A 15,567-nucleotide genomic window follows, 5' to 3' on the forward strand; every position below is an offset into this window, starting at 1 on the left:
TTTAGCTAAAGTTTTAGCAATTGTTCTCTCCCAGCCTGAGCCTCTCTCTGTCCTAGTGCAGATAAATGTGAATTTTGGATGTGGACAAATGCATATGGCTTTGAAAGGGTTTGCAGTCCAAACAGAAACAGGATGGGGGATTGATTGAGTCGGATGGGGGATGGGGGATTGATTGAGTCAGATGAGGGAAGACAAGTAATCAGTGAATGGAGTGGGAGTAGTGTGGAAGAGCCCAGGCACTTCTAATGCTGGGGCTGCCAGCTGGGAATGGCCTAAAGCAATATGGACTTTTTTGAAGGAGAGATTCAGAGCAGAGCAGTGAGGTTTTTGTGTGAATATTTCTTGGAATGTTCTCCTGGTCATTTGTGCCTTTCTCTCTCTGAGGGCTTTCATGACGAGATGTGGCAGTACAGTCAGCTCAAAGTTGGGAGTTGCTGTATTGGTTCATTAATGAGAGATGGAAAGGTCAGGCTGGGAAGAGCCTTATGTTTGGTCAAGTAGAGCAGGCCTGTGGCAGCGTATCCCACCTCAGCCTGCCAGAGCCTGCCAAAGTGCACGCTTTTAATGTATTCAGTCTGTTAGTTTTATCTTTTACATCGTGCGCTGTGGCAGTTAAATTTCAGCCGCAGGTTGTTCCAAAGGTGAAAGGCCACCAAAGAGCTGCTGAGCAGCTCTACAGGGTTAAACCAAGGAACGATAAGCTGAAATCGGACCTCACTCAGGCTGAAGTTCAAGTGCACAGAGCCCGTGAGAGGGATCCAGTCTGCTCCGAGCACCTTTAGCTGCAAGAGTAGGGAAGCCTGGGCACAGGCTGGGAAGCCTGACCTGCTTCAGTCACACTTGGCACCTATGTGGGCTGCTGGGGATGCTTCTGGTGTGGCTCCAGTAGCGTCTTTCTGCAGTGATTGGTGTGATTCACAAGCAGCACAGGTCACTTGTGAGACACACCTGTCAGGAAGAGTTTAAGAACTGAGATAGCCCCATGGAGAAATTGTGTTTATTGGGTAACATGCACTACTAACAAGATGTTGTTATTGCCATTGATACAGAAGCTAAGCATTTCTTTACATGTTTTTATTTTCTTGGTCTTTCTAGTAAGGACAAGTTAAGCAATGGTGTTGGGGTGCATATCAGCTTGGTAATTCATTGTTATTTATTAACTTGTACCTGGGGCTAAAAGGCAGGGTGGGTGGAAACTCATAGTCCTTCCATAAGGCTCTTTACTTTTAAAGGCAAAGTCCATATAGTTAGTATTTCTTATCAGAGAATCAAGCACATATGCTGTGAAAGGATTTGTGACTTGGCCACAAGGGGCTTATCTTCAGAGAGAAAGGTATGGCTTTTTTACTTAGGGGCAGCTAACAAACGTCAGTTTTCCCAAGATAAAATGTAAGGACGAGGTGCTTTTGTTTTAATTCTAGATAAACTTGCGAAGTCAGCCAAATGGGAAGGTAGGACTTACTTTGCTGCGTTTACATTATGATAAATCCACAATGCTTGATCTTTATGTTTTTCTTTTGGAATAAGTGATATTTATTACTTAACCCCAAACCACGCCTTCTTTTTTAGAATATGGAGACAAATTCAGACATAAAAGGCATCTGAAGAAGTTTCTGAAATGTTAAGAACTTACTATTTTTTCATACAAATTTTTGATATACTGCCATAACAATAGAATAACCTAATTTAGAAAGGACCACTGGAGATCATCTTGTCTGATCTGTCCCCACCCAAAGTAGGGCCAGTTCTGAACCTAGATCAGGTTGCTACTCATGTAATCCACTGATACTCTGAATCAGTTTGTGGCTTTTGATTTGATATATTTGACTGTTAGGATGACCTGCAACTTCAATGGCATCATTACAACCTTTGCTGTTAAAGAGGAATTCTTTGTTAGGTCAGTGGTTTTTGGTTTTTGTTTTCTTTTTCAGTGATTTAATGAGGTCAAGAAGAGACCTAGAGGTTTCAGCTTGTTGAGTTCTTTTATTCTAGCTGCAGATATACTTAAAATGAAAGATCCTGTTTGAAAGCCTTAGCAACATAATGTTTGGCAGGGTGAACCAAAACCTGGTAACATCAAACTACAAAAATGATAAGCTTTCAGTCAAAGAGAAAGTAAAATAGAAACAAATAGTGGCCTTTATCAAACATTTGGACTCACCAGTTTACTTCACAAACTGTAACTTCAGTAATTCTACTTTGTCCTTTCTCAGCTGTAGTTAAGGTCATAGACACTAAACATAAAAAATAAAAGCAGAATAGCAAAGGAAAAAAGTAAGGGTACTGTCAAGCTATAAGTATTTATGCAGGCAAAAGGGCACTTTGAAAAATTCTGTATGAGGCTGGGTTATGCTAGGAAGACACATACCATGAAGTTTATGGAACTGACTGTTGTGAGTTGAATTAGACGTTTGGTGTAACTAGGATTACTAGAACTTGGGTTCATGATTTCCTGTTTAATACAGACCCCTGTGCTGTTCCAAGTTGGGAGATATGTATAACAGGAATAATAAATTAAAAATACATTCCAGATTTTAAAAGTAATTTCTGGTATGTTGGTTTGTTTGTTGACAGTATTGTGCTTTGACACAATCACTAACTGCCATCACAGATATATTAATATATCCTGTATCTTAAAATGCTAATCAGGAATTGCTCTTTGGTTTATGCTTGTAGCCGTCGGTCTGGCCAGTATACAATGAACCATGACCATTCCAAGACCCCTGATGGAGCATCATTTGACCGCTCAGGATCCCAGGACTCCTTGGATGAATTGTCTATGGATGACTACTGGAAAGAACTTGAAAACATCCATGAAACCAGAGGAAATAATCATGAAGAACGAGTAGCACTTGTAGTGAAAGAGCCAGATGGTAATTAAATCAGTTCTTGTGAATGATCATCAGTTTGCTGATTTTAGGGATTTTTCTTTAAGTCTTATTTCAAGAGATGGCACCCACCAAACACACTTTAATCAAAAAGGAGGTCATTCTGCTACTCTGCTGAACTTCCACTTTGAAAATTCTGTTGTCTCTAATGCGTATCACCAGAAACAGGCAGTGGCCTGCAAGAGCATGTTATCAGATATAAATAGAAAGCTGTTTTTCCTTTAAATGGTATTTGCAGAACATCAGAAAGGCACCTGTACTTGCAAATCACAACAATTGAAGCTTTATTTGTAGTTTACTGTTATACTAACTTAACCCTTTCATTCTTTGTGTGCGTTGTTCGTTATTGTAGCTATTGTGGACAGAAACCTCACGCTTTAGAAGACAAGCCAATGATTAACCGGTTTTAAGTTTAGTGAGTAACTTTCTACGCTTGTAACTACTGTAACTGTTCAGTTGTATTATTTTTGTTTCTCAGAAGCGTCAATTATGGGCCACTCCTGAGGGAATGATCTTCAAAGAAATTGGGCAATTTCTTTGTTTTTCTTGTCCTATCAGAAAAAAAGAGGAGTTAACATCCTTAATTCCACCCTTCTCTCAAAGATTATTTTTTAGCAGTGTAGTATCTGCCTCTCTTCTATTCTTACAGGAGGCCCACAGTCTCTTGTAAATGATTGCAAAATTAAAATGGTGAGTTTGGCATTTTGGCATGGCCTCTACATAAGCGAGAAGAACGTGCTTCATTAGGTTTCAAAGGGATTTGCACTTCTCAGTCCCCAAGCATTTTGAAACATCACTGCTATTTACAAGTGCTCTGAAGGGGGTAGCAGCCTGGCCTCAAAGCTCTGAGCCCGCGTGCCTGGGAAGCAGGACATCTGACAGAGCGGTGAGGCTTTCTCCCGTGAAGCAATGTTCATTGTTCTGCAGCACTTGAGCCCCCAGCTCACTGATGCTGCTATGCTTTCAGGCTCTGCACTCCAAACCCCACCATTTCCTTTTTTATTTATATATAGCCTTCTTCCCCCTAGTTACCGCTCTAGCTTGAGCTGCTGATTCTGGCATGAAGCCTAAGTGAGTCAGCATAGTTAAGTTGATCAGCTTGAGCAGATGTTGCTCTGCCCTGCATTTTGCCTAATGTGCAGCACCTCTCCTCCCTGGGAGTTGTGTGACACTGCATGTGGCTGATGGGCCTGCCTAGGTGGGGGTTGCTTGAGATACGGCCATGCAGACACAAGGCAGGGGACAGATGAGAAACATCTTGCTTACATCTGCTTGGGAGAATGAGTGTGACCTTTCTTTCCAGCCCTAATAACAAAACCTGAGAGAGTTTTGTGAGAGGCTCAGTATTTGGCTGCACAGCCATAGTAAAATTAATACTTAAAACGTTGTGTCTGTTTTGTGAATGCTGTTGATACTCAGGGACCCACTTGCATGTGCACTGGGCACTGTGGGAAACTGCAGTCAATAATACAGTTGACGTGTCAGTTTTGGAGTACTTTTAGATAGCTGATAAATGGAAATGTTGCTTGAACGTTGGCAGAGAGGGTTGTTGGCATTCAGCTCAAGCTTGGCTGCTACAGACAGACCTTACTGCTTTAAATATCATTAGAGATACTGATTTCAGAAGCAGAAGTTTTGCCATCAATGATGGTATTTAATAGCTTTCTCCTCTTCATGTGCAGTGATCTGTCACTAAAGGATACTGTATCAGCTATAAGACTAAAGCAACAATTGTTTTGCGGGCTGTCAGTAGGCTGGAGACCATGTTATAAGAACTGATTAAAAAATAGCATTAAGGTGACTCCTGTAGTCTAGTTTGTCCTTCATTAAAGTGAGCTAGTGAAGGCTTGTAGGATTAATGAGAAAAGTGGGCAGAACTCTGTCAGTAAGGGAGCTAAGAGATTGAGCACTGGACTGAAAATCAACAAAGCAGCAACGATCAAAGGCTTTCAGGCTTCCCAATGCACATTTATATCTAGATACATTTATAAAATGGTATATGATTTAATAAAAGTGATTTAGATTATTATAAAGATTGTCCCATAGCAGTCTGTATTGGATTAAGTATTTAAAAGCTTTGATATCATGTTAACCCTTTTGAAGCTCTTTAGAAACAATAGGCTTTTTCCAAGTCATGAGAGTCATGATAGTTCTTAATTGTGAATCCTGTAGTACTTGCCCTGTGAACTGCATTGACTTTATCATGTCATTAACATCCAGTGCACTAACAGGACTCAAACCCCAATGTTTATGCCTTTTTCTCTTGGCCTTGCTCAGAGGGAGAACTGGAAGAAGAATGGCTGAAGGAAGCAGGTCTTTCAAATCTGTTTGGTGAGAGCTCTGGCGACTCCCTGGAAAGCATGGTGTTTCTGTCCACGCTGACCCGAACCCAGAGGGCAGCGGTAGAGAAGCGAGTAGAAACTGTCACACAAACCATGAGGAAAAAAAACAAACATCACCAGATTCCTGATGTCAGAGATATCTTCAGGCTCCAGAATGACTCAAAGGGAAAAGTAGGTTCCTGATCATCATTTTGTTTGATGCTGGCGGAAAGAAGGGAGGGACATGTATGGGTGCAGAGAGAGGAGGGGGATGCACAGGCACAAAAGATGTATTTCCAGAAGATTTCTGTCTAACTTCTTCCTGATTTCCAAGTGAATTTTTTACTGATTTATGGGAACAGCTTTGGTTCAAACTTGACATTGCATTAAGCGCTCTTAGTGTGTAGAAAGAATTGCATACATTGGCTTTGAATTAATTAAAGGTGCGGATGAATAAAACAACCACTCCGTGGTAAAGTTATTAATATGAGTTCATTTTAATGCAGAAGCAAAACTCCTGACAACAATCACCCAAAAAGCTACCAAAAGGTCACTTTCGTCTTTGGGTGGTAGTGCTGCACAGCCCTCCTTATGGGTCTGCTGGAAAGGGGCCAGTACTTCTTACTGGTGTTCTTTTTTCTTCCCCCCCCCCCCTTTTTTTTTCTCCAAAGATAAAAGCAAAAAGGGACATCAGCCTGACCTCCTCTATTTTGGGTAGGTCTATTGTGCCAGTCATCTGGGGACTTAGACCCCATGCTAACTCCCAGGGCCTGTCTGTGTCATTAAAGTTTATGTTGGAAGTTGCTTTGACAGGTCTTGAGAAGGGTCCTGGTTTCCTCGCATGCGGTATCGAATGGAAGAGTTCCTCTCCCATACACAGGAAAGGGGAAGGAAGGGAAATTGAGCCTAAGATTAGAATTCCTCTTCTGTGGAGAAGTGTTGTGTCCTGTCTGCTCTTCCCAAAGCGATGATATCTTCAGCTGTAGGAAGACCCTGACCAGATGGAAGTGTATAGCTAGCTTACCTGGCCTCAGCCCCATCCCTCATTCTTGCTGCTGCTGTTCAGTGCAGTGGCAGCAGTGGGAAATTTTGAGGTTTAACTTTCTCCTTTCCCTGAAAGCTTCCTCTCCTTAAGCAACTCCTTTCAAATTCAATAGAGGTGAAATGTAGTGGGGGTAGTTTGGAAGCTGAAATGTATGTTCCGGAGGCACAACTTTCCTTTTACTGTTCTGCTTTGCATGTGGTTACAGAAGGGATATTAACTGCATAAAAGCTTTCTGGGATCTGATTTTGAATTAACTACACCTAAAAATTACAAGAACTAACAGCAAAGCAATATAAGTAAAATATTACATAGTTTAAAGCAGTATAATTTCCCTTTCAAGTATGTTGTTTCAGTAAAGCACAAGAAATTCTCATGTTCCTGCATTTACACATTGTAAGATTTGAAAATCATGTCACAAGAGTTCAGTAGACTTATATGTCTCTTAAACTGTTTTGATATTGATGACATCAGCGAGAAGTAATGCAAACAGACAAATGTTTGTAACTATTTAAGATGTATAAAACAGAATATTTATTAGGCATAGAAATAACTGGGGGGGGGGGGCGAGGCGGGAGCCTTCTAAACCTGTCTTCTTGACTGAAATAAATACAAGTGTAGGCCCTCAAACTGCATTCTTATCTTCAAAGCATGATAATTATTCAGAAAGCATTGCTTGTGGTTATTCAGCTAATCTCTGACAGAAATCCTGTAGTGAAGTAGCTTCTACAACCTCCCTAGGTAACTTTTCTCAGTGCTTTGTTACTGTCCCATCATTAGAAAGCTCTTTATGCAACAAAAGAGGACTGAAGCCATCTGCAGCTTTATGAAGTCATTCCAGTTAAATAATAGCCTCTGAAAATCATGTAACCTCCTTCACCTGGAGGAAAGCAGGAGGAAAGGTATAACAATAGTGTTGATGTTTTCCATCAATGCAGCAATTGTGTTGATGTTTCTCCTAAATTTCCTGCCATATTCCCAGGGAGAAGCTAGACTTTAGGTACCTTGGCAGCTTTCCATTCTTCTGCTCTGTGAAACAGTAATAATTTTTTGGGTAGTCATGCTGTCTTCTTCCACCTCTTGATTTTCTTGATTAAAAACCAAATAATAAGTATACAGATTTGTGTTGGTAGGAGAAATCTTTAAAACTTGATTTTATTTTTTTTTTCTTAGTAAGTGTGGAGTTTTAAAGTACTTGAGTAAAATACAATCAAAAATCCAGGATGCTAAACAATTATTGTTGACTTGAGTTGCCAAAATATAATAAAAACAGTATGTGGTTAAAAACATATATGGGTATATGTGTACCCATTTGTATATGGGTATAGATTTTATGCATGTTGTGAAATAGTTTTTTCTATAGCAGGTGTCATCCAGTTCATAGCATGTGCAAAAATCTTGAGACTAGGTAGCACAATGTAGAAAGAAGAAGATGGTTCAAAACCTTTCCTGTTCTGTTGTTTCTTTGAAGTGCCCTGGTTTTGCTGTTGGGAAGCTAAGCTGTAAGCACAGATATTAACAGCAGGCCACCCTGCCAAAGGGGTGGAGTTGTCCTGTAGGGGAGGCAACCATGGAAGATTTTGCAAGAGGAAGGGATTTGGACAGGCAGTCAAAATGTCTCCTCCAGATTCCTTTTCCATATCTTCCCAGCGCAAGCTGTGGCTTCAGCTCAAAGACTACATTTTCTTATTTGCAGCTCTGGAAAATTAAATATTATGCCCATTTAACTCTTTTTGAAGAGGGGCTTTTTTAAATTACCTAGATTTCTGATCCCCTTAGAATTTGGTTGGCAAAGGGTTTTCTACTGAAACACACAGGTGTGCTTCTGTATACACCTGAATTGCAGGAGTATGTGTTTGAATCCTGCACAGAGTTCAAAGGAGTTTCTACAACCATGCATTTGTTTTTTGTAGGCATGCCTATTTATTGTTCCTTTCTTAGGTGTGTGATGGAAATGAACCCTCAACCATGAGAACAAGTGAAACCAAAAATGAAACGCAAGATGGAACAAAAGGTAATGCCAAACAATTTTTTTTTTGGTGGGTTTTTTTTCTTGGTGGGTTTTTTTTTTTGGTTATCTATGTTTATGTGGTTTTCCCCTTCCTTTTGGCCTGTCCAATTTTCAAGTAGCTTTTCAGCAAAAGAAAATGTAATTCTTATGAGAAACCTGTTCTGGCCTGCATTGTAGTGTAGAAGTTTTAAGTGTGGCTGTAGAAAGTGTCCTTTGAGCCATTTGGGAAATCTTGTTTGTTAGCAGTGATCATCTTATAATTGAGTCATCTGGGAGAAGTCTCCTGTCACAGCTTATGCTTAGGTCTTTCCTGATCCTTAATTTATCCCTTCTGGTTTATCTCAGCTGTACAGTACAGGAAATGAACAGCATACGTAAGCTGTTCAAAGACAAATGGACTGTAAACATCCAAAAAAAAACCCAACCCCAAACTGAGAACTGGCTATATATCTTTAGCTCAAAATGAAAGGAAAACAGGGATGGAAGAAAAATATTTGTCTTTTTAAGGAAAATTGAAACGAAATAGCATTCGCACGTGTAGGATGGGGTTGTGCTTCAGCAGCATGTGATTACACAAAAGGGTTGCAGTACCCATGTAAGACCCTCTCACTGTCAGGTAGATCAGAGCATCACAGAAGTCCTTCTGATTCAAGAGTTTCTTTTTTAAAATTCTGCATTGTTTGTATGTTGGGGGTTTTGTTTTTTTTTTTTTTTGGTTTTAATTATTTTTTTATTTGATTGGGGTTTTTGTTTGGCTTTTTTTTTTTTTGTGGTTTTTGGGGTGTTTTTTTTCTAATTCTTCCAGGGGACTGGATAGCACATAGGTGTTACACTGAAGCTTATAGTCACTTAAATAGGCAAACAGGCAGATCAGGTTCCCCTCTGCAAGCTACTTACCTGTAATTAAGCCATCGAATAAAATTCTGCTCCACTTCTAGAATACTGACCAGTAGTATTCTGGAAAAATTGTTACTTTAGGATTAGACTTAGAAAACAGCACCAGACAATACCAGATGTGCATGGTAGTTAAAGTGGAGAGATGAATATAAACCAGCTCAGAATATTACCAGATCTGTGTCTCCAGAAGTGCTGTTAATCCTTCCCTCTCAGCAAACCTCACTCCAGTAAGAAGAATAAAAAAACTGGGAGGCCTGCCAGACTGCTGGTTCAGCACAAGGGAAGGAAGAGATGCCTGGTGCTTGTGTCAATAAACTGCGCTGTAGGATTCAGAGCTGGAAAATTACCAAACAATTATTACAGAGTTTTTATCACATCTGCTTCTTTTCTCCAGTGGCCCTGATGAACCTTTTAGAAATGGGAAGTTGTGAAAGGCAAATCCCATATGTTAGCTCTGCTCAGCATGGATTGCAATGTGGATGGCAAATGCAGCCTGTCCTGGTACACTTCTGCTCTTGTCAACATGCTAAAGTGGGCTCTGCTCCCACAGAAGGAAAAAATCACTTCAATTTGCAGTCAGACCATGGAAATTTGGTTGTGTTAAAAGCACCGCACCTGTTTCAGTGCTGTACTGTGATCTTTCCTCCAGAATGATGGGCATATTAGAGTTATACAAACAGTGAATGAATTTAAGGCAAAAAGTAACCAATGCCTGATATTGCAGAGATACTAAATATTTATGAAATCCAAATACATTATTTTGAAATGGAAACCCTCTTTGACAGAGAAATAGTACTGGTTTTACCTGAAAAATGTCTCAGGCATTATAAAAAAAAATCCAAAGCTTAAACTGAGATGTCTTAAAACAGAGTGAATTACTCTGGCCCTTCTCCAAAGGTGATGGCTCTGTTCCTAATTCGGTATTTGAATGCTTCATTCCCAACTGCTCCCTCCAGACTGGGGATGATAATGGTTTGCCCTTAGAGCGTACATGGGTTATGTGAACCTGTGCTCACAGCTCCTTTCTTGCCAATCTCAGACACCTTTTTTCTTGCCTAAATGATGTAAGCAAATGCAAGGAATAATATGAAACCATTATATTTTTATTCTTTTTCTGCCTGATCCTGCTTAAGCAAAATAGTTTGAGTTCCTAAGATTTTATTTTCGTTTGTTTGTTGGTAGATGCGTATTTGAGATTTTGTGGAAGGACCCTCACTTACTGGCTTTAAGTGCTTATTGGTTTCATATAGGTACAGAACGTGTCTACAGGAAATTAAAAGAAAATTCAGAATCATGTATTAAGCTGTCAAAAGACATTATCATCTTAACAATCCATAACACTCACTAAACTCCTGCAAAGCTAGCAATATGTTCAACAGCTACCAAAGAGAAATAGTAAGTCTTTTTTGATGCCTGTGAAAAGGAGTAAATAACTGTGTTGGTTGAGGTATTCCAAGAAATAAGAAGGAAAGAATAAGCAGATGAAAAGCTAAGTACTCATTAGCTTAAATAGAGAAACAGCAAAAGTCAATTTACTGTGGGACTACAGTTGTCCTGAACACACGGAAGAATGTTAAATAAAACTTCTGTATGGAGGCAACCTCAAACATAATGATCTGGCAAATGAATGAAAGAATTGTGTGTACTATGTATAACATAAGGGGAAAGAACTGTAACATTTGCTTCTTGATAGGAAAAGAAGACCAAAATGTGCTCATGTTCATGTAGTTAAAGAATTTATTTCTGCTTTTCATTTTACATGATAAATGAGGAATCTGTGGCCAGAGTGATAAGGTGTTAGTGAAAAGTTTGCAAAGTTTATTTTCTATTTAAAATTATCCATGAATTAACATTTTAGAGAAATGCTTTGTTAGTAAAAAAAGATAAGATAAATCGGCTGTTCTACTTTTCCAATTATACATTAAGATCTATCAGCACAGCTCCATTGGGGTATACTGTAGATTCTCTAGCAAAACTAGGAAATAGCAAGGTTTACGCTTCTGATATGTCTACGTCTTATTAAAAAGAAACCCAAAATGTAACCCCTACCCCACTCCTGAAGAATTTCCATCATTTTATGTGATCTTTAAAAAGCACTGTGAACCAAAGAAGGGGTACAGGACTAGCTAATGCAAAATGTGGTTTCCACATCCTTATGGACAATGTTTACGTTTTTCTGTATCACACTTGCGTTTCTTTCATGAAATACTGCATTGTAGCTGGCAGGTTGGCAGAATACCAAAGCTGCTTCCTCTTACAGCTGCTTCCTTGTTAATGAATGCACAACAATAGGACCAAGGCTGTATACAACCACACAGAAACTCCTCACAACAGCAGCATTTCCAGACCTTCAAAACCACAGCATTACCAATACATCTGCTATACACAGCACCTTCTTAGGACCAGAGGACTGAAACAGGAGATACTGCTTTTTTGTTTGTTAACATCAGATCTGTCCCGGGCTGATAGGAAGCATGTAGGTCGCATATAGGCTACATTAGCATGACAAAAGACTTGGGGAGACTGGAACTGTTTTCCTTCAATTTTGGATTCATTAAACAATTTATGTGATATATACAAATATACACACAGGGAAGCCAAAGATCGAAGCCAGGGATGAATTTGACCTTGGATATGTTTGGTTACTGAGGTTTCATATGTCTCTCTGCCAAAAGGAGCAGCTCTAGTTTCAGGATCAGCTTAATCTTTAGCATATGCCTCAGATGTCTTTCAGGGTCTATGGAAAGTGAGCAGAAGCCACTCTGGAAGAGCAAGTGGTGAGTAACACACACAGTAGGCAAAATCTAGACATGTTTTATTCTACTTCTCATAGCGTTGTTTGGTTGCAAGTAGAGTCAAAGTATTGACTCAAATCCACCTTCCCTGTCATGAAGTGTCTCAGTGCTAAATCAATTACATTGGCGTGGGAGTGGTTGGGTAAAGCGTTACGTCCTACTGGAGAGTGGCTGTGGTGGCTGCAGCCACTTGCCTACCAGGTCCCCTGAGTTTGGTTCCAGCAGACTGAGGTTATTTTCAGGATTCACTCTAAAGAGTATCAAAGCCTAGTCTGGGTTTTGTCTCTTTCAGTTAGACATAGGTATGATTCAGAAAAAAAATGAGGTTGGTGTCATTTTGTTTTTTAAACTCGGTGCTTCATATGTTGTTTGGGTTGCGTCCTTGCAGGTCAGCTCTTTTGCAGGCTGCTGAAAGTATCAGTGTGGAGCAGCACTTCACTGAGGCCTTCTCTCTTACATCAGCCTGCCTGCAGCCTTTCCCCTTTGACCTTTCAAGGTCAAATGTTGCTGTACCTGTACCTGTTTTCTAGGGATTTTTCTCTGGGTTGAGGTAGCATAGTTATTGCAGGCCATACAAACATTTTCCACAGTGGTCTAAAGAAAAGAATCTGTTACGCTACACAATACTCCTATGACAAAGAATATGCACTGCTCATGGTTTTCCTCCTCAGCTCATGTCCATTTCTATCCCATGTTTTCCTGCACTTCTGTATGCTAGCTTTGACCAGGCTTTCACCTCCTGTGGGTAGGAGTCAGTGCAGAATCATGGTCCCACTGAAATGAACAGGATTGTTTGTTTGCCCTGCTTTTAAGAAAGTCTGAGTTTCATCACATATACTTGCAAGATATTTGTAATGTCTTGCACAAGAAACCTAGTCCTGGATGTATCCTTTAAGGAGTACCGTATCACAAGAGAGATGGAAGAGAGATCAGAACCTTTCTGTGACTAAATTGGCTTTGATGCTTTGTATTCAATAGTGTTATTTACACTGTAATTTTTTCTGACTTCCGACTGAAGAGCAATGGTTGATGTACTATGAAATTGGACTTTTCTAAAAGCAGAACTGCCTCTCCTTTTTTTTTTTCCTATGGTGTTTTTTGATTGGGTTTTTTTTGTATTTGGTTTGGTTTGGGTTGGTTTTTTTCTGGTTGGCTGGTTTAACAAAAAAAAAATGTTCTAAATTTGTCTAGTGTTCGATTCCTTTAAGGAACAAAGAACAAAGAAAGAGAAGTAGGGCCTTTTTTGTGTACTTAGTCTTTCCCTGTATCATGGAAACATGTCCAAACAGTTTTGAGAAGTCTAGACTCTTCAGGCTGAGGTGAGGACAGAAATGTTGGGACAAAGACATGATCTGTGTACTCCATGTTACTCTCAGATATTAGTGCTTTGGATAATAGAGGAAGCATTCTGGTTTGCTTTTGAAAATTTATCAACAGAAATAATTGCTGATTTGGTTGCAGGATGTTACAGTCTTAGAGGCTGGAAAGCATTTGATGGCAAGAAGCTCCTGATGCCAGAGCTGTTTGGCTCTGGAAGATTCTGGGAGTTTGGGGTGGATTGCTTTATCTTTCCATAACATGGGAGAGAACCCCATGACTCAGCAGAATTAGTCAAGAAAAACTACAAAAGATGGACCTTTGTACAAAGCTGATTTTTTAACAGACATAAAAAAATTAAGAAATCAGTGAATTTGCAACCAGAAGGTCCATCCCTTGCACAGGATTGACTTCTACTTGGTTTTAAGCTTACTGTCGTTCACTGAGTGGTCCTCAGTTGTACTGCTGTTGATTAGTAGGTTTTTTCACTCTGTTTTCAGGTCCAAAGTTCAGTCTTGGAACTGACAAGCAGAAGAGCCCGCTTGAAGACATGCCGTCTTCGGACACTGACATCAATTTGGAGATATCTTTTTCAGAACAGGCAGCTAATTTCAAAGACAGCTCAGTAGGCAAAATGTGCAAGGGTGGAGGGGGTGACACTCTTCTCCCAGTAAGTGTTTCCTGTTTATTGCTCTCATTCTTTGTTTTTGCTAGTGGTGCTGTTTGCTTGATATTTATCTGATGGTGGGTAAATTAGATTTAGAAGAATGTTGTCGGATCCAGCTTCATGGGAGATAGACCTTCTCAAGAAAACTAATTTTTGGGAATGGTATTTTCAGTAACATGGAAGTAACTACTTTTATACCTATTTATGTCATTGTCTGAATGGCAAAATGCACTCTATGTGTAAGCAATAATGCACTGGTAATATTAAGGTGGAATAGTGGCTTGGTAGTTGTACACAAACTGTTCTTATGTCATTTGTTTACAGCTATTTTTCCTGTTTTCTGAGGTGAGATGCTTTACCTCTGTAATAAAAAGCTATGTTGTCATTTAAAAAGGTTGGTGGATGCATGTATAAACCTTGTACAGTTATCCAGTGCAGCTAGGTGAGGGATGAGAATGAAGAACTGAATGGTCTGTAGAGGTCTAGAGTCAAATGGCAGGGAATTAAGGATTACTTTGTGCTCAGTTTTTCTTTCCAACAGCTAATTTAAAAAGGCTCATTCTGAATGAATCCAAATAGAAAAGAAAATCCTCCCAGGCATTTTATTGTTGATCCTCAGGCATCTCTCTGAGGATCTCTCTCTATCTGACAGTTCATGAACTCGCAGTTATGTATGACCTGTAAACTAATGACTGGCGTGAAAAACATCTCTATTTTCTTTCCCCTAACAGTGTATGCAAACATGTCTGAGTAAACATAGTGTCTGAAGTAGTAATGTTTCACAGTTCTTCAACCACTTCATCTAGATAAGGACACGTGCAGTTCTTCAAAAAGCAATTATCCCGTGTATCCTAGTTTAAACATTATAAACCAGACACTAAGGGTGTTTGAGTCATGTTTCTCTAATGCAGGCTGTAACAAGGAAATGATAGCTATACTTCAACTTCTGTATATACGCATATATATGCATAATAAATTGTATAAAACATATATTAGCTAGACTTTTAGCTAGGCTTATGAAGGATTGCTCAAAGGCATGGCTATGGGATTTCTTCAGTGATGGAAGTTGTTGCAAAATGATAGGGAAAGCAAGGGAGTAACCTGTTCAAATCCACAATTTGTATTTGTTGCACCTTCATCATTGGCAGCTATTTTTAAATATGTGTTTGTGCAAGTCAGTGAAACCTCGAGGTGGGAAACTGACTGTATATCTACTATATTTAAATTATGTTTATGTTTCAGTATGCGCTCTTGTAGTCAGGTACCATAACCACCCATTCATCCTTGCTGTCGCTGCGTTTCTACAGGATGAGAAGATAATTCTGGAGTATAATATATCTTTTCAAATGGAAGAAAGTCTTGTCAGCCTTCCTGCTTTGAGTCATGCAAACCACTAATGTCAGGCGCAGGCAAGAGTCTTGCTTAGAAGCCTGCTGACAGAGTTAAAAAGCTCTATGAGCTAGGAAGTTGCTTTTGCTCACCCTCTCAGCCGAGTTCCTTATACTGGTCTCTGCAGTGTCTGAGCATTTAGTGCGGTAGAAATGAAGAATCCCCCTTCTCTAAGAAGGGAACCCCTTTATTATTAAAGGCAGCCAAATATGTTATTTTGTGTGCATAACTGCAGAGGGA

At 39.7% G+C, this 15,567-nt stretch overlaps 1 protein-coding gene across 4 annotated transcripts in view; it reads left to right on the forward strand.

Annotated features, from left to right (window-relative positions):
• ARHGAP18 (Rho GTPase activating protein 18) overlaps positions 1-15,567 on the forward strand; it is a 100,256-nt gene that overhangs the window by 57,462 nt on the left and 27,227 nt on the right. For 2 of the 4 annotated variants that reach the window (XM_065680908.1, XM_065680907.1), the window contains exons 2-6: positions 2,677-2,873; positions 5,166-5,401; positions 8,193-8,265; positions 11,883-11,936; positions 13,772-13,941. In XM_065680908.1, coding sequence (XP_065536980.1) covers positions 2,677-2,873; positions 5,166-5,401; positions 8,193-8,265; positions 11,883-11,936; positions 13,772-13,941 — 730 coding nt within the window. Of the gene's footprint in view, positions 1-2,676; positions 2,874-3,240; positions 3,304-5,165; positions 5,402-8,192; positions 8,266-11,882; positions 11,937-13,771; positions 13,942-15,567 lie in introns of those variants that run through there. The other 2 variants (XM_065680910.1, XM_065680909.1) reach the window with 2 other exon arrangements.

This window comes from Lathamus discolor, chromosome 5, assembly GCF_037157495.1.
Source record: "Lathamus discolor isolate bLatDis1 chromosome 5, bLatDis1.hap1, whole genome shotgun sequence".
In the NCBI taxonomy this organism is placed as follows: Eukaryota; Metazoa; Chordata; class Aves; order Psittaciformes; family Psittacidae; genus Lathamus; species Lathamus discolor.